The 14015-nt window shown below is 27.6% G+C and overlaps 3 protein-coding genes across 3 annotated transcripts; all 3 read left to right on the forward strand.

Annotated features, from left to right (window-relative positions):
* Positions 1–75: 75 nt before the first annotated feature.
* Positions 76–3126, forward strand: LOC134830225 (dystrobrevin beta). The gene is made up of 4 exons (XM_063843636.1): positions 76–367; positions 420–1258; positions 2292–2672; positions 2743–3126. The coding sequence occupies exons 1-4, from the start codon at positions 238–240 to the stop codon at positions 2932–2934; spliced, it is 1542 nt and encodes a 513-aa protein (XP_063699706.1). The 5' UTR covers positions 76–237; the 3' UTR covers positions 2935–3126.
* A 4721-nt stretch (positions 3127–7847) lies between these two features.
* Positions 7848–9196, forward strand: LOC134831586 (major royal jelly protein 1). The gene is made up of 3 exons (XM_063845344.1): positions 7848–7893; positions 7957–8791; positions 8852–9196. Exons 2-3 carry the CDS (start codon positions 7963–7965, stop codon positions 9154–9156), a joined length of 1134 nt encoding a protein of 377 aa, XP_063701414.1. The 5' UTR covers positions 7848–7893; positions 7957–7962; the 3' UTR covers positions 9157–9196.
* Positions 9197–9955: 759 nt separating this feature from the next.
* On the forward strand, positions 9956–13959 carry LOC134828746 (uncharacterized). The gene is made up of 2 exons (XM_063841733.1): positions 9956–11156; positions 11386–13959. Exons 1-2 carry the CDS (start codon positions 9956–9958, stop codon positions 13005–13007), a joined length of 2823 nt encoding a protein of 940 aa, XP_063697803.1. The 3' UTR covers positions 13008–13959.
* Positions 13960–14015: the final 56 nt, after the last annotated feature.

The raw sequence follows: 14015 nt of genomic DNA on the forward strand, positions 1-14015 counted from the left end.
CATATTATTGATTTTATGAAAACTGTAATTTTGCATTATAGAATATATTAGTTAAATAATATTTGACACTTTTTAAAGCTTCGAACGCAGCTATTTACGTTTTTTGACACACAGTTAAAAAGTTTTGTAGTGAAAGGTTTTTTTCGATAAAAAAATAAGTGTATTTTACTAAAATAAAACAAAACTCAATATTTTATTTTCAAGAATCAAAATATTTTAAATAAATAAAACAGAAACATGGATCGCCATGATTTACAGCTTCAATCATTTGATGTGATACGTTTTGCTTCTTATCGAACAGCCTGTAAATTAAGATTTGTTCAAAAATTCTGTAATTTACATTTAGTTGATGTCTGGAACATCATAGGTAACAAAAAAAATTTTTGAAATAGCTATTTATTTTGACAATATTTTTTTAGAATCTTTTAGAGAAAATGGTCTTAATTCATTGGAACCCACAAATGAAATTTCAGTTTCTAAATTAGAAACATTGATTTCATCGCTATATCATAATTTAAACAAACGTTTACCGATCCAGCAACAGATATCGGTAGAATCAAAAGCAAGTGTTCTATTAAATTGGTTATTGTCAGCATATTTTGGGTCTGAGTGTGGCAAAATTCGAGTTTTTTCAATTAAGATTGCTTTAGCAATTATGTGTGCTGGTAAACTAGTTGATAAACTTAGATACATATTCTCTCAAATATCTGATGGAGCGGGACATTTGATCCATTGGAAATCAGCGTCATTTTTAAAAGATTTACTTGCTTTACCTGCTGCAGTTTTCGAGTCTCCATCATTTTACTATCGTGATGGACTAGAAACTGAATTCTTTCCTTTAAACAGTAGGATAACCGTCAATGATTTCATTGCCACACTAATTGTTGAGCCTGGACCACCTTGTCTTGTTTGGTTATTACTGTTGCAAAAGCTTGCTACTGTCGAATCTGTTGTTCATAATACTACATGTTCTGTTTGTAGTAAAGAAAGTTTTACGGGATTCCGTTATCGTTGTCAACGATGTCATAACTACATCATGTGTCAGGACTGTTTTTGGATTGGTCGGACTACAGGTGAACATAAAAATGATCATGAGGTCAAAGAGTATTCCACTTTTAAAAGTCCTAGTAAGCAAACATTGAGTAGTTTAAGAAAGAGTTTTAGATGTTATCCAGAAAAATCAACACAAGCACTGCCACGTTTTCCAGAGCATCCTGAGAAAACTCTTAACTTGTCACATATTGTTCCTCCATCTCCGGTAAGTTAATATAACTTAATTGTACAAAGGCGTTCTTTTTTTCTCATTTTCTATTCCATTGTAAAATAATTGTTGTTTCATTAATCGTTAATTTAAACTAATCATAACTTAAAAATCATGATTTTTTCTGTAATTTCTTTCTATCATAAGGGTGTTTTTATTTATGTATATATTTTTTAGTTTTTCACTTTTCAAACAGAAAATTTTTCTGTGGGTCATCTTGCAAATTGTATCATAATATTTATTCACTTAACGTATACTTACCCTACAAGAATAAAAAATGTATCTTTCGATGAGAACTTACTAAATTTCTTAATATTTTATGAAATTTCTTTTTATGTTTGTTTGTGTTTGAGTTTTTATTTTAATTTTTCATCAAATTTGGTGATAGTGAGAGGGGTGCTAGTAAGAGGGGTAAACAATGTAATGTACATTTTTTTTGTTCATTTATTTTTTATTAATTCAATGCCAAATTCTGGCGGCACCATTTTTAATATACACATATTTTGAAAAACATATTTTACAAAAAATTTAGAAACAAAAATTTCAAAAATATTTAAAAACAAAAATTACAAAAGTGTTTAATGGACAAATTTGGAAAAGTCATTTGATGTTTCTTATCTTCGCCTTATATACCTCCCTGCATCATTGTAAGAGTGAGCGATAGGCTCATTGGAAGTAAATTGGCGGTTATGGAATTGGACATGTCAGAATCGACGTTGTCTTAGATTGTATGAAATTTCGTGATTCATAGTTGTTGGCAGTCGATTCCTCAGTAAGTCAAAAGCGAACATATAGAAAGATTTTTCGTTCATTTTTTATTTTGATTTATTTCTTTTTATTTTTGTATTGAAATTTGAACAGATATTAAAAATTCCCTGTTTATTAATTCATGGCGCCTATTTCAAAAAAGTCAAACCAATATTTTGGTATTTTTTTAGAATGGAATGCCTTATGTATAATTGAAATACATACTTTTAAGTAATTCATTCCCATAAATTAATAAAGTTTGAATTTTGGTTTTTATTTTAAGCTACCTGCTCATAACAAATTTTCAATCCACAACGGAATGACTGATTGTATCAGTAATAAGTCAATGGGTATTTCAAATGATAGTACTCTATCAAATAATTTTTTATCAGGCGATGAGGAACACAAACTGATTGCAAGATATGCTGCAAAATTAGCACAAGAAGATCTTTCGTCGACTGAGCATCAGGTTTCTAGTGTTTTATGCATTGATGATGCTCAACATCAAAGAGAGATTATTGCAGAATTGGAAAACAAAAATAAAGAAATAATGAAAGAAATCCAAAAATTAAGAAGACAAGAAGAAACAGATATTGAAAGTGGTATAAATGGAGAAAATGACGGAGGGCTTATGACTGAACTTCGAGCATTGCGTCAACGAAAGGTAAACAGCTTTTTTTTAATGAATTACCTAATGTCAAAACCTTAATTTATACTTTTGTTTGCATTTTAAGGGAGAGCTTGAAGGTCATTTAGGAGCTTTACAGGACTCACGTCGACATTTAATGTCTCAACTTGAAGGATTAATGCGCATGTTAAAAAGCCATCAGATAACAAGTCCAAAGTCTTCTCCAAACTCTAGTCCTAGGTCATCCAGGAGTCCACCAATAAATCAACATGTGTCACAAATTGGAGAATTTGAATAGTGAATATTATATATTTTAAAAAATCTTAATACATATTATAAGTATTAACGTTTAATATGTAACATAAATTATAAAAATACACATTTCTATATCTATGCCGTCATAAAAATGAAGAAAGTTTGTCACTTACCTATGAAACCAAATATAAAAAAGAATATTTTCTTCATTAATATTTTTATGCCCCGCATCTTTTTTCCACTTTTTTTTATTTTATTTTTGTTTACATCAAAGTATGATATAAGTATTTATGTACATGTGATAAGTAACGTATAAAGATTTTAATCATCCTTTATTATTAAAAATTAAACTAAAGCTTGATGAATATAACTAAGATATATAACATCTCAATGCTTAATAAATTAAATTTTCAAAATATAAGGAACCTTCTCAGTATATTTAAAAGTTCAATAAAAAATATATTAAAAAACTGAAAGGTTTCAAGAAAAATAATAACAAATTAGTTTTTCAATACAAATAAATTAAATAACGACTAGAAAAAATGCACTTTTGATCTTAATACCTATACGTTTTACATAAAGTTCATCATGTTTTTGCAAAATTGCAAATTATTAAATTTAATAATTACATACCTATTATAATTTAGAACAATATAACAACAACTTTTACAAAGCGTAAAACCGTTCTTATTTTGTTTAAAAATATTTTTTCTTTCGTCCTATTATTTTTCGATACATGTCAAATTTTTGCAGCTCTTCAAGTAAGGCTTCCACGCATCCATCAAAATATTCATTGAAAAAACAATTTTCTCTGAAAAAAAAAACAAACAACAAAAAATCACCTTTTGTTCAAATCTTGTCTTTTTAACAATATTATTTTAGCTACGTTTATAATCCTTACCTGTTAGTAAAATCTAATTATTTTTCTCTAGTGCAAAGCTATACATTAATTTTCAAACGTTCAATTTCTTAGTTTCAGATAACATTCTCGTTCAATTTATTTATTTTACTCAACAATACTATTAGGATCTGCTCCGTTTAATAGTTTTATGTATTGTTTTATATTCTCAATTTCATCTGTTAATTGTAGTGCATCTAAACATCCTTTGAAATAAACTGTGGTGAAACATTTATTTCTGTAAAATAACAATAATCCAATTATAAACAAACATAAAGTCCTGGGTTCAATTTTTTAAAGAAATTGCTGAAATATAATTACATATATTTTTGTCTGCCTCAAAGTATGAAATAATATAAGATTAAGCAGCAAAACATAATTTAAGCAACTCAACATATGAATCATTTACTTTTAAAACGCCTACTAAATAAAATATGGAGTAAATTAGTTTACGTCACTGTTGAAAATTGAGAAGAATATCAAACATGTAATTTGATCCTTTCCAATAAGAAGAAATCATAAGTGCTTAGTTACATGCATACCAGAACATGCATACGATCGACTAAATGTATTAATTAGTCAATAAGGGAAATTTGTAATAAAAGCTTAGTAGATTCTAGTTGTTGAACGGTTTTTGTCATCTTGTGTTACGTTATAGTTAATCATATTTTTGTTTATACAATTGAAAATTATTACTTAATATGTAAATGCATGTATGCGTAAATAATTAGAATGAATTGTAGTTTCTTATGAATAAATTAAATCATTTAAAAATATTGATTACTTAGTTAGATACATTTAAAAACAATAACAAGATTGAATTTCTTTTGAACCAAAAAGGATTCTACCAATTTCATAACTCTTACTTGCAAAGGGAATGTAGTTGAGGTTCTCGAAAAAGTGAATAACAATCTTCACAAATTCTATCCAAACGAAAAAATATTGATTTGTTATAGACTCCTTTACATTCTATGTCAAAAAAAGAGCTGCGTTTTGTGAGGCTATGAGGAATATTTTGATGTGCCACTATAGAAGCTTCCATCAAAGATATTAATGTTGTCATGACACATAACAGTAATATGTTTCGAAAAATCATCTGAAAAAGAAAATAAAAATTATTAAAATATATGCTGCTTTTTTTGTATACAGAATTCACGTGGAAAAATGGTTTAAAATGTTTATTCAAAAATAAACTTAATTGGAAACTCAGTAAACATAACCGTAGAAATCAATTGAAGTCAATTTTACAGTTTTTCATCGTATGTTAGAAATGATTTGTGTTCCGTTCAAGGAACCTTTCTAATTGCCTTCAAGTTTTATTTTCAATTCAAGCATTTAAGTCCATTGTTTTTTAGAATTCACAGACTATTATTTTTTTATAAAACTATTGTAAATTATGACTTATTAATTTATATTTTAAAACTTACTGTTAGAGGTGTTTGTTAGTTTGTACACGGAAATATTTATTTAACGATATTTCATTGTGATTTGAAAATTTTCAAATAAGTTTTAGTTTTTTTTATGTTTTATTCACTTTCAGTTTAAGCTTAGTTAGATATATAAAATATTGCAAATGATAAAAATATACATAAATATACATTTAAATCACTAGAAAGTAAGAATGTAAGTCAAAAATGTATATTTTAGGATTTTAAATATTCTATTACATTCAATTGTGTTAAATTTAGCTTTCAATAATTTTCAACAGTGTTTTTGATGTTTTTTTGTAACTATTTAAAATCCATTTTTAATTATCATAATAAATGACTTCTGGTTCGATTAACATTTAAGGATCAACTAAATTGACACCGTGTTAATCAAGTCTATTTATCAACCGTAACTCATCGTGCAGTTTCCCCTCCATATATCATTCATATATTATTTTGTGCATTCACATACTCAGCATACAAACGTATACAGCAAGCGTAGTAAAAATAAAATGAAGTAAATGTTCATTATCTGTGTGTTCAACCGAAATTGTTTCTCTCGATTGATACACATTTAAAATTTACTTAACATATCTAATATTTAAGTATTAAAATGATACATATGAATGAAAAATAAATTTTCAATACCTTACATATTCCTTTTATTGGGTTTTTTCAAAATAATTTTAACTGTCTTGGCATTCACACAGAAAAGTTTAACACTTATAAATTGTTTAAAAAAATTAATATTACATGTATTAACTTGCTTAAAATTCCTATACTAACTGTGCATAGTTAAATCAAGCAACGAATAAATTTTCCGACAACCGCCATAGTATATTCTCATTTACGTACAAAGCTAAACTTAATAATTAAAAATGTTTTCATACACGTAATCGTACATATCACTTTCCAGCATATATGAATGAATATTTTGTATTCACAGACAAAGATATCTGTTCTACGTTGTTTTAACAGACTTAATGGCAGCAAAATCTTGTTTTATATTACGTACATAAATGTAAGATGTATAATAGTAAATATATAAATATATTTATATACTCTTTTAGAAGAACATATTTTTTGCGTATTTCAAACACGTTTTTTTATTTACGATTTCTTTTAGTCACGATGACTTGTATTGTAAAGCATTTAAGAAACAATATTTATCAAAAAAAAATTTATTAATATTTTTCAATTATGTATGATTATTAAAAACTAAAATTGATCTCTTTCTAAATTTTTAAAATTTTTTGTCTTTCATATGTATTTTAACCAGACGCATCCACCTTCAGAAATTATGTGTTACATTTATTAAATACTATGGTAGTTATAAAAATATCATTTAACACATGTATCTATTATTGGCAATAAATCGTTTTTAGGCAAATTTAGTTTGTTCAAAATAAAACGATATTTCTTTAAGTATTCTGTATTTTTCTTAATATTTAAAACAAGTCTTAGTTTGTATTATAGGGAAAATGCAAATAAGTTTAAATGACGTTCACTTGTTTATACAAGTATTTTTATCGTTTGATTCAGTAAATAAATGGTTTCGCAAAATTGATTACCTTGGACAATACGTTTTGAAAATTTAAAATGTGTTAGTGACTATTCGCAGGCAGTAAACAAGTGTATTTTTTTATTATGTATTCTAATTATTGTACTTGCCATTGATAGCAAATAAATTTATTCATACAAATCAAATTCAAAGAAAATATTCTTTCTCGTGCTGTTTATTAGAAAACCAGTTTTTTGACTATAATAAAAAAAATGAAGAGAGAATCTAATATGGAACTATGTAGATCATGTTTTTCAATAGATAAGTATTATTTTTTGTTACATTTAGACAACTCTAAATGAAACTCAATAGTGTTAAATTCATTTTAGAATTCAAAAAAATGAGTTCGAGAAAGTTAAAAATTACATGAAAACCATTAATATTAAAAATATTTTTGAGTTTTTTTATTAATTTTTTTTTTGTTACCAAAAATAACAAAAATATTCATTAGGGACCAAATATTGTTTAAATTTTGTCAATTTGTATAATAAAGTATTTCAAACTTTTTTTATTTTGCCTACCCCATTTTGAAAAAAAAATGTTTTGCAACAAAAACATCAGTAAAAATTTGGAACGGCCTCAAAAAAAGAACTCAAAACAACAAAAATATTGATATATGTGTTTTCTATGAAAAAAAAAATATTTCAAAAATTAACGAAATGAAAAAATCGATGTAAATAAATACTCATCAAAATAAGTTTAAACGTAACGTATATAAGTTACGTAAAGCAACCATGTGTCTTTTTTTCAAAACAGTGCGCCAAATTTTAAGTCTGATTTTTCTCCTAGTTGATATTGTGGTATCCAGGAAACTTTGCCAGCCCTCTCATTTTATTTAGTTCTTTTTTATAAAACATTCGTCAAAATAAGAGCTCGTGAATAAACTAACCTTCACGAATATATATATATATTTATGTTGATATGACATCAAAGTATAAATAACAAATAAGCAAAATTTGTTTATTTTGACATTTTTCACGTCAAGTCGTAAAAATCCGTTAAATGTACAGGGACTATTCACTATAAAAGGTAAGAACGTTACGAAAAATGTTATTCATTAATTAAGAAAACTTGAGTTTGTTCAGATTTAATGCTTTGATATCCTAACAATTGCAAGTAAGAAAAATATTATAAATTTAAAAATTGTGTATTATTATTACATACCCTTTTTTTATCTAGGAAAGGATGCGTTTCTTTGCTATCCTGTTGTTAAGTTATATACATTCCATTGATTTAACTGGTGCTCTAAATGGAAAACTGATACATACAGAGAAATCATCTATTAATTTTACAGCCGCTTGTATAAAATTTCCATGCAAAACAACTAAAGACTTGTTTAAATCTTCGGGCCGATACATTATAACAAATAACATTGCTACTCGTTTCCAAATTTATAAGGATTGCATTTATGTAGCTTATCCAAGATATTTATCTGGTGTTCCAATGACGCTTGGGGTTACATGCAAAACTTCATCTTGTGGTGCAGTATTCGATCCATTTCCATGCTGGACATACCAAGAAGAAGGGAATTGTGATGCTTTGCAATCTGTTTCTGATATCCATATTGATAAGAATGGTTTACTTTGGGCTTTAGATCCCGGTATAACTAATACAATGCATGAAGCAACAAGGAGATGTAAATCAAAGATTTTTGTCATTAACATAAACACGAAAAAAGTTGTGAAAATCATTAAGCTAGAAAAATTAACGGTATCAAACTCCAGACTACAATATATAAAAGTAGATTACACAAAGGATGGACGTTGTTTTGTTTATGTTAGTGATGCAGCAACTCGTAGTATTATAGTTTACGATGTTCAAGCAAAAAGAGGGTATCGCCTCGTCCTTCCTAAAGCTGTGGTACATGGTTGCACGAAGCGCGATGTACTCTACCTAGCGTTATTAACATGTAGTGGAAAAACCAAACTGTATTTTACTTACTTAAGTGCTTCAAAACTCTATTCAATAGATGCCGAGCACTTACACAAAGGAAACACTAAAGGACGTATTGTCGGTATGTTTCATAAATCGAATAATTTTATGTGTTAAAAAAGTAAGTATTTTAATTTTGTAGAGGTCGGTACAAAACTCGAAGATATTATAATTCTTGGTGAGGATGGATGCTATATTTACTTTAGACATGCTACTCGTGCGGATGTTTACCGTTGGAACACAACAACTTGTTTCAAAGTTCAAAATTTCGAACTTGTTTTTAAGAGTCAGCCTGGTTTGTTGACTACCCATATCGCTCCGGACTACAATAGAAACAAAATTCGAGCACTCCAAAGTAATTTCCATGATTTCATTCGTGGTGAAGTCGGATGTGGTGTGAAGCATCAAATATCTGATATTCAAGGATGCTACACACAACCAAATTAAAAATAAGTGTACGATTATATATGCTTTTAAAGTAAATTAAATAATCATTGGAAAAGAGAAAACAATAAGTTTTTTTAGATACTAAGCTCTTTATTTTTCATCGCATTGGCCACGTTTTTAGAGTTTTTAGAAGAAACAACTTTGCATGCAATAATAAAAGTGACACTCAATTTCTGAACTCTCAAACAAAGCAAATAAAAAATTCATACACATATTTACATCAAAGATAAGAAGGCTATCCAAAATCAATCAAAATAACATGAGAAAATGTTTGTTTAAAACCGTCAAAAACCCTTAGATGTTTGTCTTTAAAATCATTTTTAAATTCCACAAAATATTTTAAAAATGATAAGTATATATTTAAAAATTCTTTCTTAAAAAATTATAAATTAATTAAAATAAAATTATTTAAGATCTGATAATGGACAATTAAATTGTCCGAAGCGTGGGCAAACGAAAATTAATATCGTTTTTCAATACTCCTTGACTAAAATCTCGTTTTTCAAATTAAAATAAAAATAAAAGGGTTGTTAAATCTATAAAAAGAACAACGTATTTTTTTTATATTTATATATAAATATGTAAATATATGTTTATTAAATTATCATAAATATGATAAATAAATATCAATTCAAATATTTATTTTGAAGGGTACTACTACTTATCACTTTCAGTTATCTCAAAGTTTCACGAACTTTCAAATTAAAGGTACTTGTCAAAGTTACTGGTCACCACATTTTAATGACAAGTAAATATTTACATATAAAAAACTTTAGTTAATGTAATTTTTGAAATTATGATGGATGGCGAAAAAACAAGATTTTCTAAATCTGAACTTGCCGTTTTGTCACATGCGATTGCAAATACAGATGAGCTTCTTCAAAAGATACAAGCCCTTCATCATGAAAATCGTAAGCTGAAACAGAAATACAGATCCTTAAGTCAATCGGCTGTTCAGGTTAAACAGCTGTATGAACAGGAACGTGATATGGTCTATAAAATTATGTGTCAAAATACAGAAATAAAAAACAAAATAGCAAATCTAACTAGAATCAACTCCGAGTTAGAACACTCTCGCATTAATATGCAACTGACACATTCACAAGCAATCGCTGAAACAGAATTGAAAAATGTAAATGAAGTAAAGGTTTTGAATACAATCTTGAAAGATTTGGTAATTCAATGTAAAGATTGGAGCGAAGGTGACACGAAATTTAAAAGTGCTTTACGACAAGCTGTCGATATGCTAGAACAAAAGGGAGTATGCATAGAAAAGTCAAAATTAATTAAAAAAAGCAGACAAAAGTCAGGTGATAATTTTTACACCTTTGACTGCGATACCGATATGGATGGTGATGAGACCAATATAGTTAAATCTTTAGAAAAAAAACAAAATTTGACTTGTGTAAAATCAGAAATTCCTAAAGCTTACCTTTCTGTTGAAACGAATACTGAAATTAAAAGTTTTTGTGATAAAAGCACAACTTACACAAGTTCCACCACAACTAGAGGAGTTTCTACAGACTGCTTAGTAAAAAAAGTTGATGTTGGAACGACTTTTCCAGAGATTCAAACGAAAAATGTGTCTGATATTTTTCGCGAAATGATAATCGATATTCCAAGATTATTAAGCCCAATATCAGATAAAATATTAACAGTTGATCAATCAACACATGTGGAACAGATACCGTTTGAAGGCACTTCTAAGTCAGTTGAAAACATAAGTACACAGACGGACAATAATTACTCAAAAATTAATATGGAGAACACATCTAATGAATTTCTTGGAAAATTATCTGGAGCACATTTGAGCCAACTCTGGATAAGTCTGGGACAGTTATTGTTTGACTTAATACAGGATGGAAAAATATGCAAAAACTCTGGAGAAAACGAAGAAAGGGCATGGAGACAGGTTAAAGAATTAAGTAACTTAATAGAAACAAGAAAAAAAGAACAATCATGTAAAAAAAGTGAAAGTTCGCTTCTAAATTTTGATGAAGGTATGTGTATTTTTTATTTGAATACTTATTATGCCTTAAGCTTAAGTATGCATAAAACTTCGCAAATTTTTCATTAAATTTTTTATATGCAAAAAAAAAAATCCAAATTTCTAAAAGTAGATTGCTGTAAAGAGAAAGATTCTTGGCCTTTCAAGCAATTAAAAACAATTAAAAAAATGTTTTTGTATTGATTTTATCGTAAATTAATTTAGATTTATTTTTATTACAGGATCAGAATTTGATAGGAACGATAGCCTAAAAAATCCATTATCAAAGGAATGTAATCATATTTTGCAGAGTGCTAAACGTAAATGTCGAAGATTAGATTATATTCTTTCTCCCATAAAAGATTTACCTGGAACTGATATTGCAGAAAACATGAACTATGTTACTATCCCTACGTCCATTACTAATGAAAATAGTAGCTTAAGTCTCTTAAAAGAATTAGAATACACCACTGAGTCAGTAAAATACCTTTATGAATCACCTAAATCACCACAATTTGAAAATGTACATAATTTTAGTACTCCGGAAATACCATTACATCGATCTGACAGTGAGATTCGAAAATTGAAAAACACAACAGATATTTGGATTGAAGGAAACAATGCATTGAAAAATATTATTAATAATTACGATACAAACAAACGTTTACATATTGTTCAAAAGTCAATTTGCAAAAATAATGAAGTTTCACCAATGTTCGAAAATTTACGAAAATCAATCAACAAATATTTGCAAGAGCCTTGGAGTGAAAAATCTGTTAACAATTTGCATGATTTATGTTTGAGGTATGGAAAAAATAGTGATGATATTATCAGTGCTATTCTTGAAAAAATCGAAAATTGTTCAAATGAGCTTATGATAATAAAAAATAATCTTGTTGCTCCAGATTTACCCGTTATACATCAGAAAATTATAGTATTAATTGAAAAATTTCCAGCGTTTTTGAAGAAAAAAATTTTAAATGCAGTAGACTGTACACTATTTTCATTCAAGACAATCTCGGAGAATGATAATCTTAGAAAAATGATGAACTTAGCACACTTTTATATAGCACTAGTAGCCATTGATTTGTGTGATGAAAAAAAATCAAATATTAGATTATTTGTGTATAAGGCATTGTACTATTACAATCACAAGTCATTTCCTTTGATATATGCAATTCTTAAAGCTAACCCAGAATGTCTTCCAAAAAAGACAACTGTAGACTTTGATAAAAATCCCTTGGTTATAACTTTTGAATCGATTTTGATGAACAGTACAAAGGATAAAGTGGAACGTTCTGATTTTAGGAAAAAAGAGTTGCGTGCTTTATTGCTTACATATTATAAATACAAGCCTTTTAAACCAACCAAAGATGTTCTTATATTAGAGCTAATAGAAAGATTGAAAAAGCAACAACTTGAAAATCTTGATTACAGTTTCATATTGTTAGCAAAACGCCATGGCTACGAATGGGCAATGTCAAATATAATAAAAGCTCATTTGTATCCATATCTCGAACAACTTATGGTACAATCTGAACACACTGATATTCATGATCCTGTCATTATATCTTGTTTACAAATCATATCTGCTGTTTTAAAAACATTTCCTTCGAACACAGACACGACATATTTTTTACAGCTTTTTCAAACTGTACTTGATCGATCAAACAAACCGTTGATACAAGAAGCAGCTGTGGAGGCGCTTTTAAAGTTACAAAGGTTTGGTTTCGTTGAAATATACCAAAGAATACAAAATTGGAATCCACATAATGATTTGTCTCAAAAATTAAACAAAATGATAATCACATATGTTCATAGAAAAGATGTAAGATTTTGGAAAAAGTTAAATCGAATTGTTTGAATTTCTTAAGTATTGAAAATAATAAATAAATATAATTTTTTAAACATTGGACACATTTAAATTTATTTATATTTTAATGCATTCCATTCTAAAAAAAAAACAAAATCCTGACTTAGATTTTTCCAAAAAACCGTAATAGAAATGAGAGAATATTTTTGACATTTTCTGACATTTTTTAATTTAAACTTCATAAAAAGAGTGTATTGTATTTTGAATGAAATAAAATCATACAAAATACAAAATAAGGTCGCTCTAAATGAAAATCAAAAATAAAGTCCGATTTTAAAAGTCGAAAATCCAACGGGGCAAAATAAAAACAAGATCATAATCAACCGCATTTCAGTTGTGTAAGTTTGTGTAAGTTGTGGCATATTTTAAATTTAATTAATTTTATTAAATAGTATGGAGTAAATGAATCCGCCACTGTCTTAATGGGGCAAAAAATGAAAAAATTACATTTTTCACCTTTTATTGGTGAAAATGAAAAAAAAAATAGAGAAAGTAGTCGTCTAAAGAACGACATTTTATACCGTATTTCGATGTTATATATATACGCTTTTTTGTACTCCTCATTTCACAATTTCGTACTCCTCACTTCACATTTTCGTACCCTTTCACATTTCCATACACATCACAACCCAAGGGACTGCCCACAGACCTTCAGAGTCCTCAAATAGCTAAGTATTACTAACAAAAACTTTGGGGCACAGTGTTACTGACACACACGGACAAGTCGAGTTTAATACCGCATTTTTTCTTCGAAATGCGGTAAAAATATGGTCAAAAATCGCTATGAAAATTTTGATTGATTTGCATATCAGATCTTTTGGAATTCGATCTGATGTTTTATTCTTCAGATTTCCTCGGTTTTATATGTAAAAAGTTTTCTAATCATTTAATATAAATATAATCAATTTGTTTTATAAAATTAAAGTATAAAATCAGTAAAGTCATTCCATTGTAGGTAAACTAAGCTGTCAAAATATATATAGTAAATAGGTATAATTT

Source organism: Culicoides brevitarsis, chromosome 2, assembly GCF_036172545.1.
Source record: "Culicoides brevitarsis isolate CSIRO-B50_1 chromosome 2, AGI_CSIRO_Cbre_v1, whole genome shotgun sequence".
Classification (NCBI taxonomy): Eukaryota; Metazoa; Arthropoda; class Insecta; order Diptera; family Ceratopogonidae; genus Culicoides; species Culicoides brevitarsis.